Genomic DNA, 13,942 nt, shown 5'->3' on the forward strand with positions numbered 1-13,942 from the left:
TCTCCGTAATACATTAGCTAAATGACACACCCACAGGCTCGTGACAGTTCCAAGGCTGACCATAAAATGTCAAAAAGTAGGCGGTGGCCCAATTCCTGGAAATCTCTGCCCCTTCCGCCAAAAAGTTGGAATTATCCTCCCACTAGTTAGCCTATGAAGTCACCCAGCTCAGAAAGACTAACAACCCCATATTTCGAGGCCTCGCACCTTCTGAGATGGTCCACACTCTGTCTGTGGTGTGTGTTTCTTCCAAGGCCATTCTCGCCTTTTGCGATGGACTGCATTCTGCCTATGGAATGTGTATCTCTAAACAAATCCATTTCTTACCTATCACTTTGTCTGTCACTGAATTTGAATTTCTGTGCTGAGACATAACCTGAGCTTCAGTAAGTCCTGAGACGAGGTGTGTGATCTCAGTTAAAAGACAGTAGGTTCATGGGACTTCCTGGCGGTCCAGTGGTTAAGACTCTGCACTTCCAGTGCAGGGGGTGCAGGTTCGATCCCTGGTCAGGGAACTAAGATCCCACATGCTATGGGCATGGCCAAAAAAAAAAAAAAAAAAAGACAGTGGGTTCAAGTCCCAATCTGTGTTGTACAGTTTCACTACCAGGCCTATTATATACATCAGTGTTGGAAGGAAGTAGAAAGGAATTTATCTGTGTCCTCAAACAGACCCCCAAAGTAGGATCATTAAGGTTAGACCGTGTCTTGTCTCCTCTCCCACATGTTTTTTTAACTTCTTGTTCCCTACTTAGGTTGTAGCTCTAAGGCTTGGTTCTGTCTTTGCCCAGAATTATTATTCTGTTTTTGTTGATTTGCTTATGAAAATGCCTATTGTAATACTTCTGGGAATCTCTTTGCCAGATTACTATGATGCCGTTTCTTTTTTTTTTTTTCCCTTAAAAAGTATTTATTTATTTTCACACACACACACACACACACACACACACACACACACACACGCACACACACTGTATTTTATTTTTACAAGACATAAATAAACTGACACCAAGCGTTGTAAATGGATGAGCAAAGCAAAAGCAACAATGATTGCCATTACCAAACACGAAACACACTCATACTATGTCATAATATTGACATTCAGTCCAGTAATCCTCCACTGTAACAGCTCCTTTACTTTGCAGTGAAAATTGATTTGTATATTTTACATGGGACTGAGTGAACTGATGAGGATGATTATAATTTTTGTGATGCCGTTTCTAACCAATTTCTCCCTCCACACATGCGCACATCACAGACCTACACGTTTTCTAGAACACGTGAAAACTGCTAATTTATTTTCTTAAAAAGAATCATTTTATGTACAAAAAAATGTGTGTGTATATATATATATGTATATAATTAAGCAAAATGAGAATCACCCAGAGTAATGATTAGCATTGGAGGTTCTTGACGTAGCTTTTTGAAGTGTTAATACCTTCAGAAAGGGCTCGATTTAGGATGGATTTGCATGTGTGAACTGAGGACTTTGGGCTAATTTCTGTGTAAATGTAATTTTACCTTTAGTGTTCATGCTGACTTGGTTTATGTCTTTATATAAATGCAAGCTTATTGTTTTTCAGGAAAGCTGCAACTAAAAAGGACAGAAAGCATTCTGTTCCTTTCCTCCCCTGTTAAGAGACTTAAATATTATTGTATTCATGAGATGATATGAAACCTATTATATATATATGAATCCTTGTATTCAGCCATATTTATAATAAATACTCATAATATTAAAAAAAAGAGACTTCAAATTCTCTTCAAGTTGCCTCTCATTGAGTTTCGTCCTCTGAGTACTTATAGAATAGGCAGCCATGTGTCTGTATAAAAGGATTCACTGTATTAGCCATTTGATTCTTGGAAGCCCTTTCATAGTGCTTTTTAAAAAATATCCTTGTTGAAGATTCTAGAATTCCAGGGTGCAAAGTGAATGTGAATAGGAAGTTTTAATTTTCATAGAATCAGCATGAATCCAAAAGGACTGGTGAAAGAGATTTTCATACTCTGAAAAAATAGTGCAGTGTAATGGAAAGATCACTAACCCAGAGTTTAGTCGGGTCTCTGTTATGCACTAGCCAGGTCTCCTTGTACGAGTTGTGTATACGGTGCCTCACTCTCTTTATCTGTCAAAAGATAAAGAGGTTGGAGGACCCCCTTCATACCTCCCCCTAAGAAAAAGGCCTCTGCTTTACTCTTTAACACGTCACTAAAATGACAGTAGATAAGGGTGTGTGTGTGTGTGTGTGTGTGTGTGTGTGTGTGTGTGTGTGTGTGTGTTTAATGGCGTAAACCCCTGAAAATGAGAACAAGAAAGGAGGCCACAGCAAAAAATTTTGGAAGTTGGAAAGCAGATGGACCAGTGATAAAGGACCTAATGGACCCAAGAAAACTGACTGCTAATGTGGCAGCAAGGAAAGCCAACAACCACTGCAGTTTATACCCCAGAATCCCTCAGAAGCTCAAGAATCAGCAACATCAAGTACTTTTGGAGATAAGAATAAAGGTGGCAACTAAGATAAAGGTTGGTTGAAAGCTGTTTAAAAAGCAGTCAGATACCCAGATTCCTTCCCCCATCCTGGCAAAGTACTAGAGACTTGATAACCTCCAGAGATGGTAAAATAGAGGGTACCTCAACTGGGGGGACCTGGCTTGGTTTAGGGTGCCCTAGCCTTTTCCTCTTCCTCAGTTTTAGGGTGCTTGCAGCAAAGACCATATGATTCTGGCAGGAGATTAGAATAGACTTCTCTGGGGAACCTGACTGGACCAAGAGGAAAGACCCAAAGATATTGACACTGGAGGTTTCCAAACCAAACTTTTGGCCAGAACACCCTCCAGTGAAGAACCTCAGTCCAGACCCTTCAGTCAGCTTTCGTTCCCCACTCTTAAATATTAGCAGATGGCCAAGCATCACTGTGCTAGAGATCAAAACAAATACGAAGCAGCAAATTGGAAGAAACAGAATATGCTGGGAGGAGAAAACTTAACTATCACATATGTTCTCAAGGGTCAGAGGAAAAGGATTGCAAACATGGAACAAGATATTGAAAAAAAAAATGAACATTCAGAAAATTAAAGGGACACTTTGAAATAAAAACTATAACAGCAGAAAATGATAATTAAAAGAAGGACTGGGTAAAATTGAGGAAATCTCTCAAGGTAGAGCAGAAAAATAGCAAGATGGAAAGTCAGAAAAGATGAGAAAATTATAGGGCCAAGAAGTCCAACATCTGAGTCCTATTTTCTGTTCTCCAGAAAGATAGCACAGAATACAGAAGGGAGGAAATCATCACCACAATAATACCTCCTCCCCACCCCAAAATTTTAGAACAGGACATGAATTTCCAAACTTTAAAAGCCCACCAAAAGGTCAACACGGTGGGCCAGGCACACCAATATGAAAATTCCTGAACAAAGAGAAAGTTCTCTACACTTCCAGAAAGAAATTACTTCACCTTTCACAAAGATAAGGAATGGGAATGGCTTCGGACTTAACAGGCACAGGGGAATCTAGAAGGCAGTGGGATAGCACCTTTACAATTATTTCCAGCCTTGAATTCTATAAAACCAACCAACCGTGTATCAAATGAGGAAGAATGAAAATAATCAGCTCTACAGGGTTTCAAAATCACTGCCCTTTCCCCCTTCTTAGGAAGCCACTGGAAGAATGTGCTCTACCAAGTGAGAACAAGGGAGAAGCTGAACTTAGGAAAACTGAGGTTCGATACTATAGGAAGATGAAGGGACTCCCCAGGACACTGAGGAAGGGAGATCCCAGAGTAGCATGTGCACATCAGGCTCACAGGAAAGCCTGTCCAAACTGGAGTGGATCGGGAGGTGCTGGACCTTCTTAAGGAAGAGGAAATTGAGGGAAGACCTGATGCCTGTGTCTTCAGGGGAAATGAAGTGGTAAAGGGCACGATGTCAAGTTGTCATCATTTCACATAAAACTAAGCAAACAGGAAAAAACAAGACAGTCGCTCCAGGAAAAAAAAAAATTATGCAGGAAAGGAAAAGTAATCATAACTTTCCACATTTCTCAGCTACAATGAGTATGTATCGAATCGTCATAATATAAATACTGAAGGTTGTCCTAACCACAATTATCATATTTGACTGTAGGGAGACTGGAGGATGGAAAGCGTATGTGTGTGGTGGGGGCAGGGGAGGGAGGGAGCGCAGTCTTCAGCCCCCGCAGTGAGAAGTCAACAGATGGATCTAAAACCGAAGCATCGAGATTGGGTGTGCAGGCTGATAGAGATAAATACTGAGGTAGTCGGCGGCGAGGAAGTGAGAGCGGTGCCTTTAGGAGAAAGACATGGGAGGGGGCCCTGTGTTTTTTTTAAATTACGTTGTAAGGTTATTTGACTGTGAACTGCCTGCATATAAAGCTATAACAACAGTAAGAATAGAAACACTGGTGAACTAGTATCATCTGGTTAACATTTTTATTGATGGGTTCAGATTTTCGCTGAAGAGCTAGACCAGCGGCCTGCCTCCCCAAAAGATGATATCTAAGAAAAATACTCCTTTGGTAGGCATCGAAGAGTTGCAGGAGTGATGGCATGTACCAGTCTGAGTTGCCTTTTTTTCTTACCTCTCTAGATTATCCTCTTGACTTGAACCACAGCGAAACCTTCCTACAAACCACAACTTTTCTTCCTGAAGACTTCACCTACTTTGCAAACCATACCTGCCCCGAAAGGCTCCCTTCCATGAGTGAGTAGAGCTCTTCCTTATCTTCCTCTGCTTTTAAAACTGTTGCCTTCTTATTTGAGTAAACTAAAAGGGAGAGTGTTCTTGAGCTCTCAATATGTCTACTTATACAAAGATTGTAAACGCCTCCCGGCCGTTGGAAACAGGGATTATGAAAGTTACTTGTGCCCTGGCTCCTCTTCGGCACTTCTGTAGGGTGGCCTGTGTTCCTGGTGCCGTTTTCTAGCACATTTTTCACTCTTTGCTTTACACATGCCCCCTCCTTTGTAACTCGGGGTCTGTTAAGATGTCCTAGAGAAAGTGTAGGCAACCAGCTTTGTCTTTTAGTATAAATCACACTGATTATATGACTTGTTCGCTATGAGGGAAGTTATTTTCTTAACAAAGTGCTAGTGTAGAAAATTCTTGGATCTTTTCTTTCTCTTCCTTTTTCTTCTTCCCCTCCCCTTCCTCTTCCCCTTTCCTTTCCTTTCCTTTCCTTCTTAGAATCTCATGTATAATCTGAAGCAATGACAATGTACTGTTACACCTTTTCTGTACTTTGGGGCTTCTTGGACAGTCCTCTTCTTGACTTGAGTCCGAGATGATGAGAGTTCTGAGTTTGGATGTGACCAGTCGGGGTCACTGATCAATGAATTGGGACAGTGTGTCTATACGTGCCTCAGGAGCACACAGCGACAGTGCCAAGCTCAGCTACTTTTCTCCTTCCATTTTGAGAAGTTCAGCTGCTGTACACCCTTGGCAGAAGCAGAACTCAAAGGCTCAATTTCTTGATTTGCTGCTTTACCCAGTAATAGTAATAGTGATTTGCTGAAATGCAATGAGTTGGAAAGCAGAGGAAGGGACCCCCATCCCTGTTAAAGACACAACCCACTGAAAAAGCACTGAACTGCTCCAGAGATTACAACCCTGAACATAAGAATAAGACTACCATTTTCTGGCCTCTTAATTATTATTTTTTTCCCTCCTCTGTTCAGAGGGCCCCATAGCCATAAACATGAGTGAAATTGGAATGGATGCCATCCATGAACTCTTCTCTAAAGACCCAACCATCAAGCTCGGAGGTCACTGGAAGCCATCGGATTGCATTCCTCGATGGAAGGTAGGGGGTGAGGTCAGACCCCAAGTGCTGGAAAGCCTACCTGCCATCATCTGAATCACCATGGGTTTCACTCTGACCTTTTGTAATTTGCACCCTACTTACTACTTAATGCAAAGTATTTGCATTTGATGGGAACATACTGGAGGAATGGATTTCCCTGAGGACTCTTCTGTAGCCACAGAAATTCACATTGTTCTGATGACTGAGCCAGGACCCTTTTTCTTCCTTACAGGAATATTGGCTAAGCAGGGGGTGGGGGGTGGTAGGTCTCTTGTGACACATTTGCAGAAGCCATCTTCACAAATTCAGTGCTTCATGCCTCATTTGGCATTGTTGCCATGAGTCTAGCGGAATAAAAAGTGGAGTTATCTAGCCTGACACTGAGAATTGTTTAGTTTTTTTCTGCGTGACTCTAATCAGGAGACATCGGTAGTGTGGATCAAGCTTATGACACTGGCTTAAGTCCATTCTTTCAACAAGTATTTAGTAAAGTGCCTGTTCTGTGCCAGCCCTGTGAGATGCTGTGGTGCAGCAGTGATCCAAGCATGTCTGGAACAGATCAGTGTTTCCAGCCCATCACTGGGTTATAAAATCAATTTAATGACCAGCATTTTTTTAAAAATGTATATATATATATATATATATATATATATATATATATATATAAAAGTGCATTGCATGTTTTAAGGGGAAGTACTGTTTTGTGAAGCGTGTTTTAGTTGTATGTTTCTATATTTGTGTACTGGGTCACAGTGAATATGAATGTATGTCTTTCTCTGGGTTGTGGTCTCGAATTCATTTGCAGGCCCACTATGTACATGGTATGGCACATGTAAGAACGAGGTCCACTTACTTCCAAGGGTCGACTTGCCACCACAGGTCTTCATTTAGAGAAGCTGAGGATAAGACAGCTCCCAGAACTCCCCAAGAGCTGGTCCCCGATTCTGCAGAAGTGCCCTGCTGCAAAGCAACAGATGAGGGGACTAACAGGGCGGCCTCTTTTGCTGTGACCCATTGCAGGTGGCAATCCTTATCCCCTTCCGGAACCGCCATGAGCACCTCCCGGTCCTGCTCCGACACCTGATTCCCATGCTCCAGCGCCAGCGCCTACAGTTTGCATTTTATGTGGTGGAGCAAGTAAGTGGTCCTTTCTTCTCTCTTCTTTCTCTTCTGAGACAGCAGTTTAGAGAGCTTCAAGCTAATGCATCCTTGGTGTAAAGATCCAGTAAAACTGAAAGCTCACGACTGAGTCGCCCTGTGGCAGGAAGGGGAGCAGAGAGCAGTCCTGCTCCTGGTTTGAGATGTTGCTCAATATCAGCAGATTTGAGTGCAGCGTGGAACTTTGTTTACCCTTGAACAAAGGCCTCTTGTGGGCTGGTTTTGCTAGAGCTGCTTTAAGTGTTGTCTTTAGGCTCCAGACCCAGGAAATTCCCCTTAAGATAAGGAGCCACAGGTCGAAATGGCAGTGTTGTTCTTCCTTCCGTATATGGGGCTGGGTACCCTTCTAAATGCTGTTACATGGCTGACTGTCTGCCTTTACAACAGCCTTGGGAGAGAGGAGCTTGGGTTTATCTTTATCACCCCTTTTTATTTCCGAGGAAGTCAAGGCCAGAGGTCAAGGGATTGTGAGTCACTGATGAGCTGGGCAGGACCCACCTCCCTTCTGGCCCAGTGATCTCTCAATAAGCTCTCCTTTAGGCAGGGCTGAGGCAGCAAAGATTGTGCTTCAAGAGTCCTTTTAAAAATAAAGGTCTGCTTCTTTTAGGTTGGCACCCAGCCCTTTAATCGAGCCATGCTTTTTAATGTGGGTTTTCAAGAAGCAATGAAGGACTTGGACTGGGACTGTCTTATTTTTCATGATGTGGATCATATACCAGAAAGCAATCGTAACTATTATGGATGTGGACAGATGCCAAGGCACTTTGCAACTAAACTGGATAAGTATATGTATCTGTGAGTATCATTTCCTCTTAATTAAAGAGGTTAAATCTAAAAGGATGGTGAGAGATGCAAAGATGGCAAAATCCAATTAGCTCCAACCTGAATGGCAATCAACTGATGAATGGATAAACAAAATGTAGTATATCCATCCATACAGTGGAATGCTATTTGGCAATAAGAAGGAATGAAGTACTGATATATGTGACAACATGATGAACCTAGAAAACATTATGCTCAGTGACAGAAGCTAACTACAAAAGACCACGTATTATATGATTCCATTTATATGAAATGTCCAGAATAGGCAAATCTGTAGAGACAGAAAGAAGAATAGTGGTTGCATAGAGTTGAGGGGAATAGGGGGAAATGAGTGACTGTTGATGGTGGATACAAGGCTTCTTTCAGGGGGGTGATGAAATTAATTAAAATAGATGGTGGCCATGGTTGCACAACTCCATGAATATAGTAAAAACCATTGAATTATACACTTTTAATGGGTGAATTATATGGTATGTCAATTCTGCGTCAATAAAACTGTTATTAAAAAAATCAATTAGAAAAAAGTTCAATTAGCTACTCAGATTGATGCATCTCGTCCTGAGGAAACAGTTTCAGGTGGTTCAGGGCAGTAGCACAGAGTATTGTTTTACTTGAGACTTAGTTCTCCAGTGAGATGGCCTGTTCTAGGGAAAAAAAAATCACCCTTTAATGCACAGATGATTGATACCATACATCTCCTTTTAGGCTTCCTTATACCGAGTTCTTTGGCGGGGTGAGCGGCTTAACAGTGGAACAGTTTCGGAAAATCAATGGCTTTCCTAATGCTTTCTGGGGTTGGGGTGGAGAAGATGACGACCTGTGGAACAGGTACTACCCTTCTTCTGATGTCTTCTAGAAATGCTACCTTAGACTCTCCAGACCATCACTGTCTAATAGGAATTTGATGTATTAAGCCATGTATGTAATTTTCAATGTTCTAGTAGCTACATTTAAAAAGGTTAAAAAAGAAAAAGGTGAAATTAATTTATTATATGAATAAAAATATTTTGACAATTCTATTTATCACAGTATATCCAAAATAATACCATTTCAACATGTAATCAATATAAACTATTAATGAGATATTTTACATTCATTTTTTTCTGACTAAATCATAGAAATCTGGTATGTACTTTACACTCATAGCACATTTTACTGAAACCTCCCCAAACCAGAGGTCAAATGTTAGTTATGTGTACACAGATTTATCCATGCCGTCAGATCAGGCTTGTATTATGTAAGTTTGTATGAACAATCCTGTGTGTGAGTAGTGTATGTAAAATAGTATTTTTACAGAGTAAGTAAATAGTAACCTAATAAGGAACAAATAACCAAAAGAATGTCTACCTTGTATCCACTTTCTATCTCAGCTTTAAAAAAAGAAAGGGTGTGTTGGTTGTTAATACAAAATAATATTTGCTGGTAAAAATTCAGATGATACAGACGTGTCTAAGCCAGGGAGTATAAGTCTTAATCCCCATTGTTATCCTGTTTCCTTCCCAGGAAGTAGCCATTTGAACAAGCTGTTTCTTTCTATAGACTTCTTTCTATTCATACATAAACAACCCAGACACATCCCTTCTCCCCTTCCAACCATGTTAGAGAGCCACTTTATTATTTTTAACAATTGCATGGTATTTCTTTATGTAGACAGACAACAATTTATTTTAATTCTCTCCTGTTGATGAACAATGTTTAATTTTGAACATGTTTTGTTCACATGTGTGAATATATCTTTAGATTAAATTCCTAGTTGCAGAACTGCAGAGTCAAGAAGTAAATGCACTTTTTTTTTTTATTTAAAAATTTTTTTTATTAATTAATTTATTTTTGGCTGCATTGGGTCTTTGTTGCTGTGCGTGGGCTCTCTCTAGTTGCAGCGAGCAGGAACTACTCTTTGATGCGGTGCGAGGACTTCACACTGCGGTGGCTTCTCTTGTTGTGGAGCACGGGCTCTAGGCACACGGGCTTCAGTAGTTGTGGCATGCGGGCTCAGTACTTGTGGCTTGCGGGCTATAGAGCGCAGGCTCAGTAGCTGTGGCACACGGGCTTAGTTGCTCCGCGGCATGGGGGATCTTCCTGGACCAGGGCTCGAACCTATGTCCCCTGCATTGGCAGGCAGATTCTTAACCACTGCGCCAGCAGGGAAGTCCCAAGAAGTAAATGCACTTTTAAATTTAACTATCTTTGATAGTTATTGTCACATTTTCCTCCAGAAAAGATTGCAAAAATATTCTGACCAACAGCGCATTAGTGTACAAATTTTCTCACACCACCAGCAACATTGGATGTGAACAACCTTTTAAATGTGTGCCGTGTTTCGGCTCTAGTAGCTCCATGTGGCTTGTGGCTGCTGTTAGGCAAAGCAGCTCCAGGCAGTTCTTTCTCAGCCTGTTAGGTAGAAGTGGCATCTCATCTTTTTAACTTGGGTTTCTTAGGAACCTAGTGAGGATGAACAGCTTTTCCAGACATTTAACTGGTTTGACTGGTTTTTGAATCCAGTTGCGCTCCCCCAGGATATCTGTCATAACTCTCATCTTGCTCTTTCCTCAGCTCAGCAAGGAGCCCCTCAGTGCAGGAACCTACAGCTGGTTTTACCCAGCGCCCCGCACAATTCCAAACACACAGTAGGCATTTCATACATATTTATCAAATGAGAGTGAGAACACATCTTCACACAGTCGGCCCTCCGTACCCATGGGTTCTGAAGTTGAGGATTCAACCAACTGCGGAATGAAAATATTAAAAAAAAAAATTCCAGGAAGTTCCAAAACGCAATACTTGGATTTGCCACATGCTGGCACCTATTTACATAGCATTGTATTAGGTATTATAAGTAAGCTAGATTTGGTTTAAGGTATCCTGGAGGATGTGTGTGGATTATATGCAGATACTATGCCATTTTACATAAGGGACTCGAGCATCCACAGATTTTAATATCTGTGGGCCCGGTGCTGGAACCAGTCCCCCACCCAGAGACTGAGGGCTGACTATATATCAAAATGAGAGTATAATTTGGAGTCGAGGAGGATGTTGAAATATGAAAATGATCATAAATATCGCATAGATATCCAGAGTCTACCCCATGTATTGAGTATTTCTTGGGGTCCTATCAAGTTTCCAGTAAACCCAGCCTGGGAAATCTTATATTTATCATATTAAGAATAAATATCCTGAACACCTCCTCTAAATTCTTCTTCCCTCATAGTGACTTTTCATAAATTGTGAAGTTTTACATCTATATCGGAGGACATCATATAAGTTAGTTCATCTCCCTGGTGATTGGGGAGGTGGGCGGAGACATAAGGTCTCTCTAGGGGGAACACACTGTGGCTCTGACTTTGCTGACTTGCTCTGTAGTAGGTCATGGAAGGACAGGTGTGCCCCCTGGGGAGAACATGTTTTTGATAGGACCCAAACAAGCCGGCCCAGAGGGAGTGTGGTTGTACCTGTCACTGAGACCCTGTCTCAAACCTGAAGAATTTTTAATTTCTTTTTGAATTTCAAATTTCTTTCCTTCTTCAAAACGTTTTTGTATTGTAGACTTCTTTTCTAAAACCGTGAACTTATCCATAGGGGAAGCAATATGAATATTTAGATGCAGAAGTTCTGTTGTTCAACTTGGGGTTCTTCAGCCTAAGGATAGGTTTGGTCACCTATGGGACTTGATCATTTTACCCAAAAGCCCATCCTCTTTGTCTTGGACAGAGTACAGAATGCAGGCTATTCTGTGAGTCGGCCGGAAGGTGACACAGGGAAGTACAAGTCCATTCCTCATCACCACCGAGGAGAAGTCCAGTTTCTTGGAAGGTTGGTGCAGTTTATTTATTCCTTGTACAAATATCCTGTATACTTCGCATTTCCAGGTGTCCCCGAGCATTACAGCCCCTTGTCTTGCTCCCCACCCCCTCCAAGGTCTTGTTCGGACAGCTGTTTTAGAGTTCCTGTATATATTTTAATTTAAGTGTGAGGCAGGCGTTTGGGGGCAAAATCATACCATTGGTGAAAATTTTTGATAGTAAGATCTTTTAAGGAAATCACTCATTCTGTGTCTTAAGCTTTGTCGTCTCCTCTGTAGCCTTCAGGGAGATGGGGAAGAATCCACTCAGGTAAAGGTTTCTGTGTAACTCACAGTCACATGACAAAAAGTTTGGCACCCTCTCTGCAAGCTCTGGTTCTGGAAGGGTGTCCCTCAGCTTCTGTTTGTGTGGTTGCAGCTGCTTTATGACCCTCTGTACGTTCAATAAGGAAATTCCAGATCGGACTGAGCGGGGCATGTGGGCGGAGTGGCTCTTTCTGTCTTTTGCTGGTAGTGGGGAGCAGTATTCTCTAGACAGTCGATCTGGCTGCGTGAACTCTCTTTTCATGGGAGTAAGCAGGCACTGAATACAGACTGAACTTTCTCATCCCGCATGTCTAACAGCTTACCTCCCACTTCCCCCCTCTGTGGTCTTGGGCAAGCCATTTAGTATTGAGAGCCTTGGTTGCCTCATCTGCGAAGGGGCCGGCACGTTAAATGAAATAATGCTGTAAGTAAAACACCTCGCGTGAAATAGGACGTGTTTCTAATTCTAATGACGACGTGTAGCCTGGAGGAGCTGAACGGCCAGTCACCCGCCATGTGGGCCAGGAGCATCGCTTTGGGTTGTGCCGCCACCTGTGGTCTGCCCTGCTCCGTCCGTGCCGTGAGGAGCTTGGACCCTCGCTCAGAGCCACCCCTCTGTTCTCTGCCTAACAGGTATGCATTGCTGAGGAAGTCCAAAGAACGGCAAGGGCTGGACGGCCTCAACAACTTGAACTACTTTGCAAACATCACATACGACGCCTTGTATAAAAACATTACCGTCAATTTGACACCCGAGCTGGCTCAGGTGACTGAGTACTGAGACGAGGGGAGAATATATGTTTGCTTCACCCACCGCCCCCAAGAAAGCAGCCTGACGACATGTCTCGGGGCTCCGCAGAGGAAGAAAACAGAAATCCAGTGTGGATCCGTGAGGGATCACAGGGTTCAAGGAAAAAATGTGAACAGAGCACACGCACATAACGCCTTCACCGTTTGGACCCACTGGGCTTGAGGGAGTCAGCCGGGAACTGACTTTCTCTTTTCACAAGACACGTCTGTCCTGCTGCTCTTCTCCCCCATCTTCTGCCCTGACGTCCCATCTCCTCCACAATCTCCAGAACCGGAACTGTGACCCGCCACCATCCCGCCACGAATGGCCTTGGGAGCTTCTTGGCCTTCAGAGGAAAGAGGCAGACCCACCACAGGGCAGCTGTGTTTTAGGAAGAGCAAAGGAAACTCCACACAACCATTCTTCTACGTCTCTGGTGTTCTCTTTGGTTTCATTAAAAAAAAAAAAAAAATTTACCTGCTTTGGGTGGGGGTTGAGGGGGGAGGGGGGAGGGATTGGGGAAGATAAATAGACATATAACAATCACTTCTTGAAGAAGTATAATTGTAAATAAGCCATGTAAAATGCCTTTTTTAAATTTAATTTTCTAGCTGGCTCCAATTCAAACCGAGGGTTTATACATTAGATCCCGTATTTGTTTGGCAGATGCAGGAACTCACCTAAAATGGAATAACATCATCTCCCAAATTGCTGTCACTCTGGAAGGGAGTGGTTATAGGGCATGTCACAAAAGAGCAAAACAGTCCAGTCTTTATCACCGGTAGCTAACTTCTTGTGCCCCCCTCCCGTTCCCTTTTCCAAAAGTCTTGCTCCCGACTTTGGCTCTGGATTCTCTTCCCTGCTGGGCACGTCCACTCTCATCCCAGCCTTGTGCTGAACAAGAAGCTGCCGTGTTAGAACTGCTCCCCCGCTTGAAGCAAACCCCTCTGGTGGGCCCACTGTGCACACACCCCTGGATCTCTGGACTTTCTGTCTTGTCCTTTCATCATCATAAAGAGAGAGTGTGGGTGTTGGTTTTTCCTACTTCCGTCTCTCTCTCTCTCTTTCTTTGGCTTGCTCTTATGGAACTTGGCCACAGTTTCTGAAGTCTGTGCCTAAATTACCAACCAGCTTCAACGATTCCTTTGAATATTTCCCTTTTTGGTTTCTGGAAAGATTTGTCGTTAACACTATTAACTAAGACATAGAATAATGAGCAACTGAATTATGAAGAATTCAGCCAGGGAGC

The 13,942-nt window shown here is 42.5% G+C and overlaps 1 protein-coding gene across 3 annotated transcripts in view; it reads left to right on the forward strand.

Moving 5' to 3' along the window:
* B4GALT5 (beta-1,4-galactosyltransferase 5) overlaps window positions 1-13,165 on the forward strand; it is a 78,394-nt gene extending 65,229 nt beyond the window's left edge. For all 3 annotated transcript variants that reach the window (XM_036826846.1, XM_036826847.1, XM_036826848.1), the window contains 7 exons: window positions 4,606-4,719; window positions 5,694-5,818; window positions 6,839-6,955; window positions 7,584-7,771; window positions 8,504-8,626; window positions 11,507-11,608; window positions 12,537-13,165. In XM_036826846.1, the coding sequence (XP_036682741.1) occupies window positions 4,606-4,719; window positions 5,694-5,818; window positions 6,839-6,955; window positions 7,584-7,771; window positions 8,504-8,626; window positions 11,507-11,608; window positions 12,537-12,684 (917 nt within the window). In that variant the 3' untranslated portion in view covers window positions 12,685-13,165. The remainder of the gene's footprint in view (window positions 1-4,605; window positions 4,720-5,693; window positions 5,819-6,838; window positions 6,956-7,583; window positions 7,772-8,503; window positions 8,627-11,506; window positions 11,609-12,536) is intronic.
* Window positions 13,166-13,942: the final 777 nt, after the last annotated feature.

Source organism: Balaenoptera musculus, chromosome 15 (assembly GCF_009873245.2).
Source record: "Balaenoptera musculus isolate JJ_BM4_2016_0621 chromosome 15, mBalMus1.pri.v3, whole genome shotgun sequence".
In the NCBI taxonomy this organism is placed as follows: domain Eukaryota; kingdom Metazoa; phylum Chordata; class Mammalia; order Artiodactyla; family Balaenopteridae; genus Balaenoptera; species Balaenoptera musculus.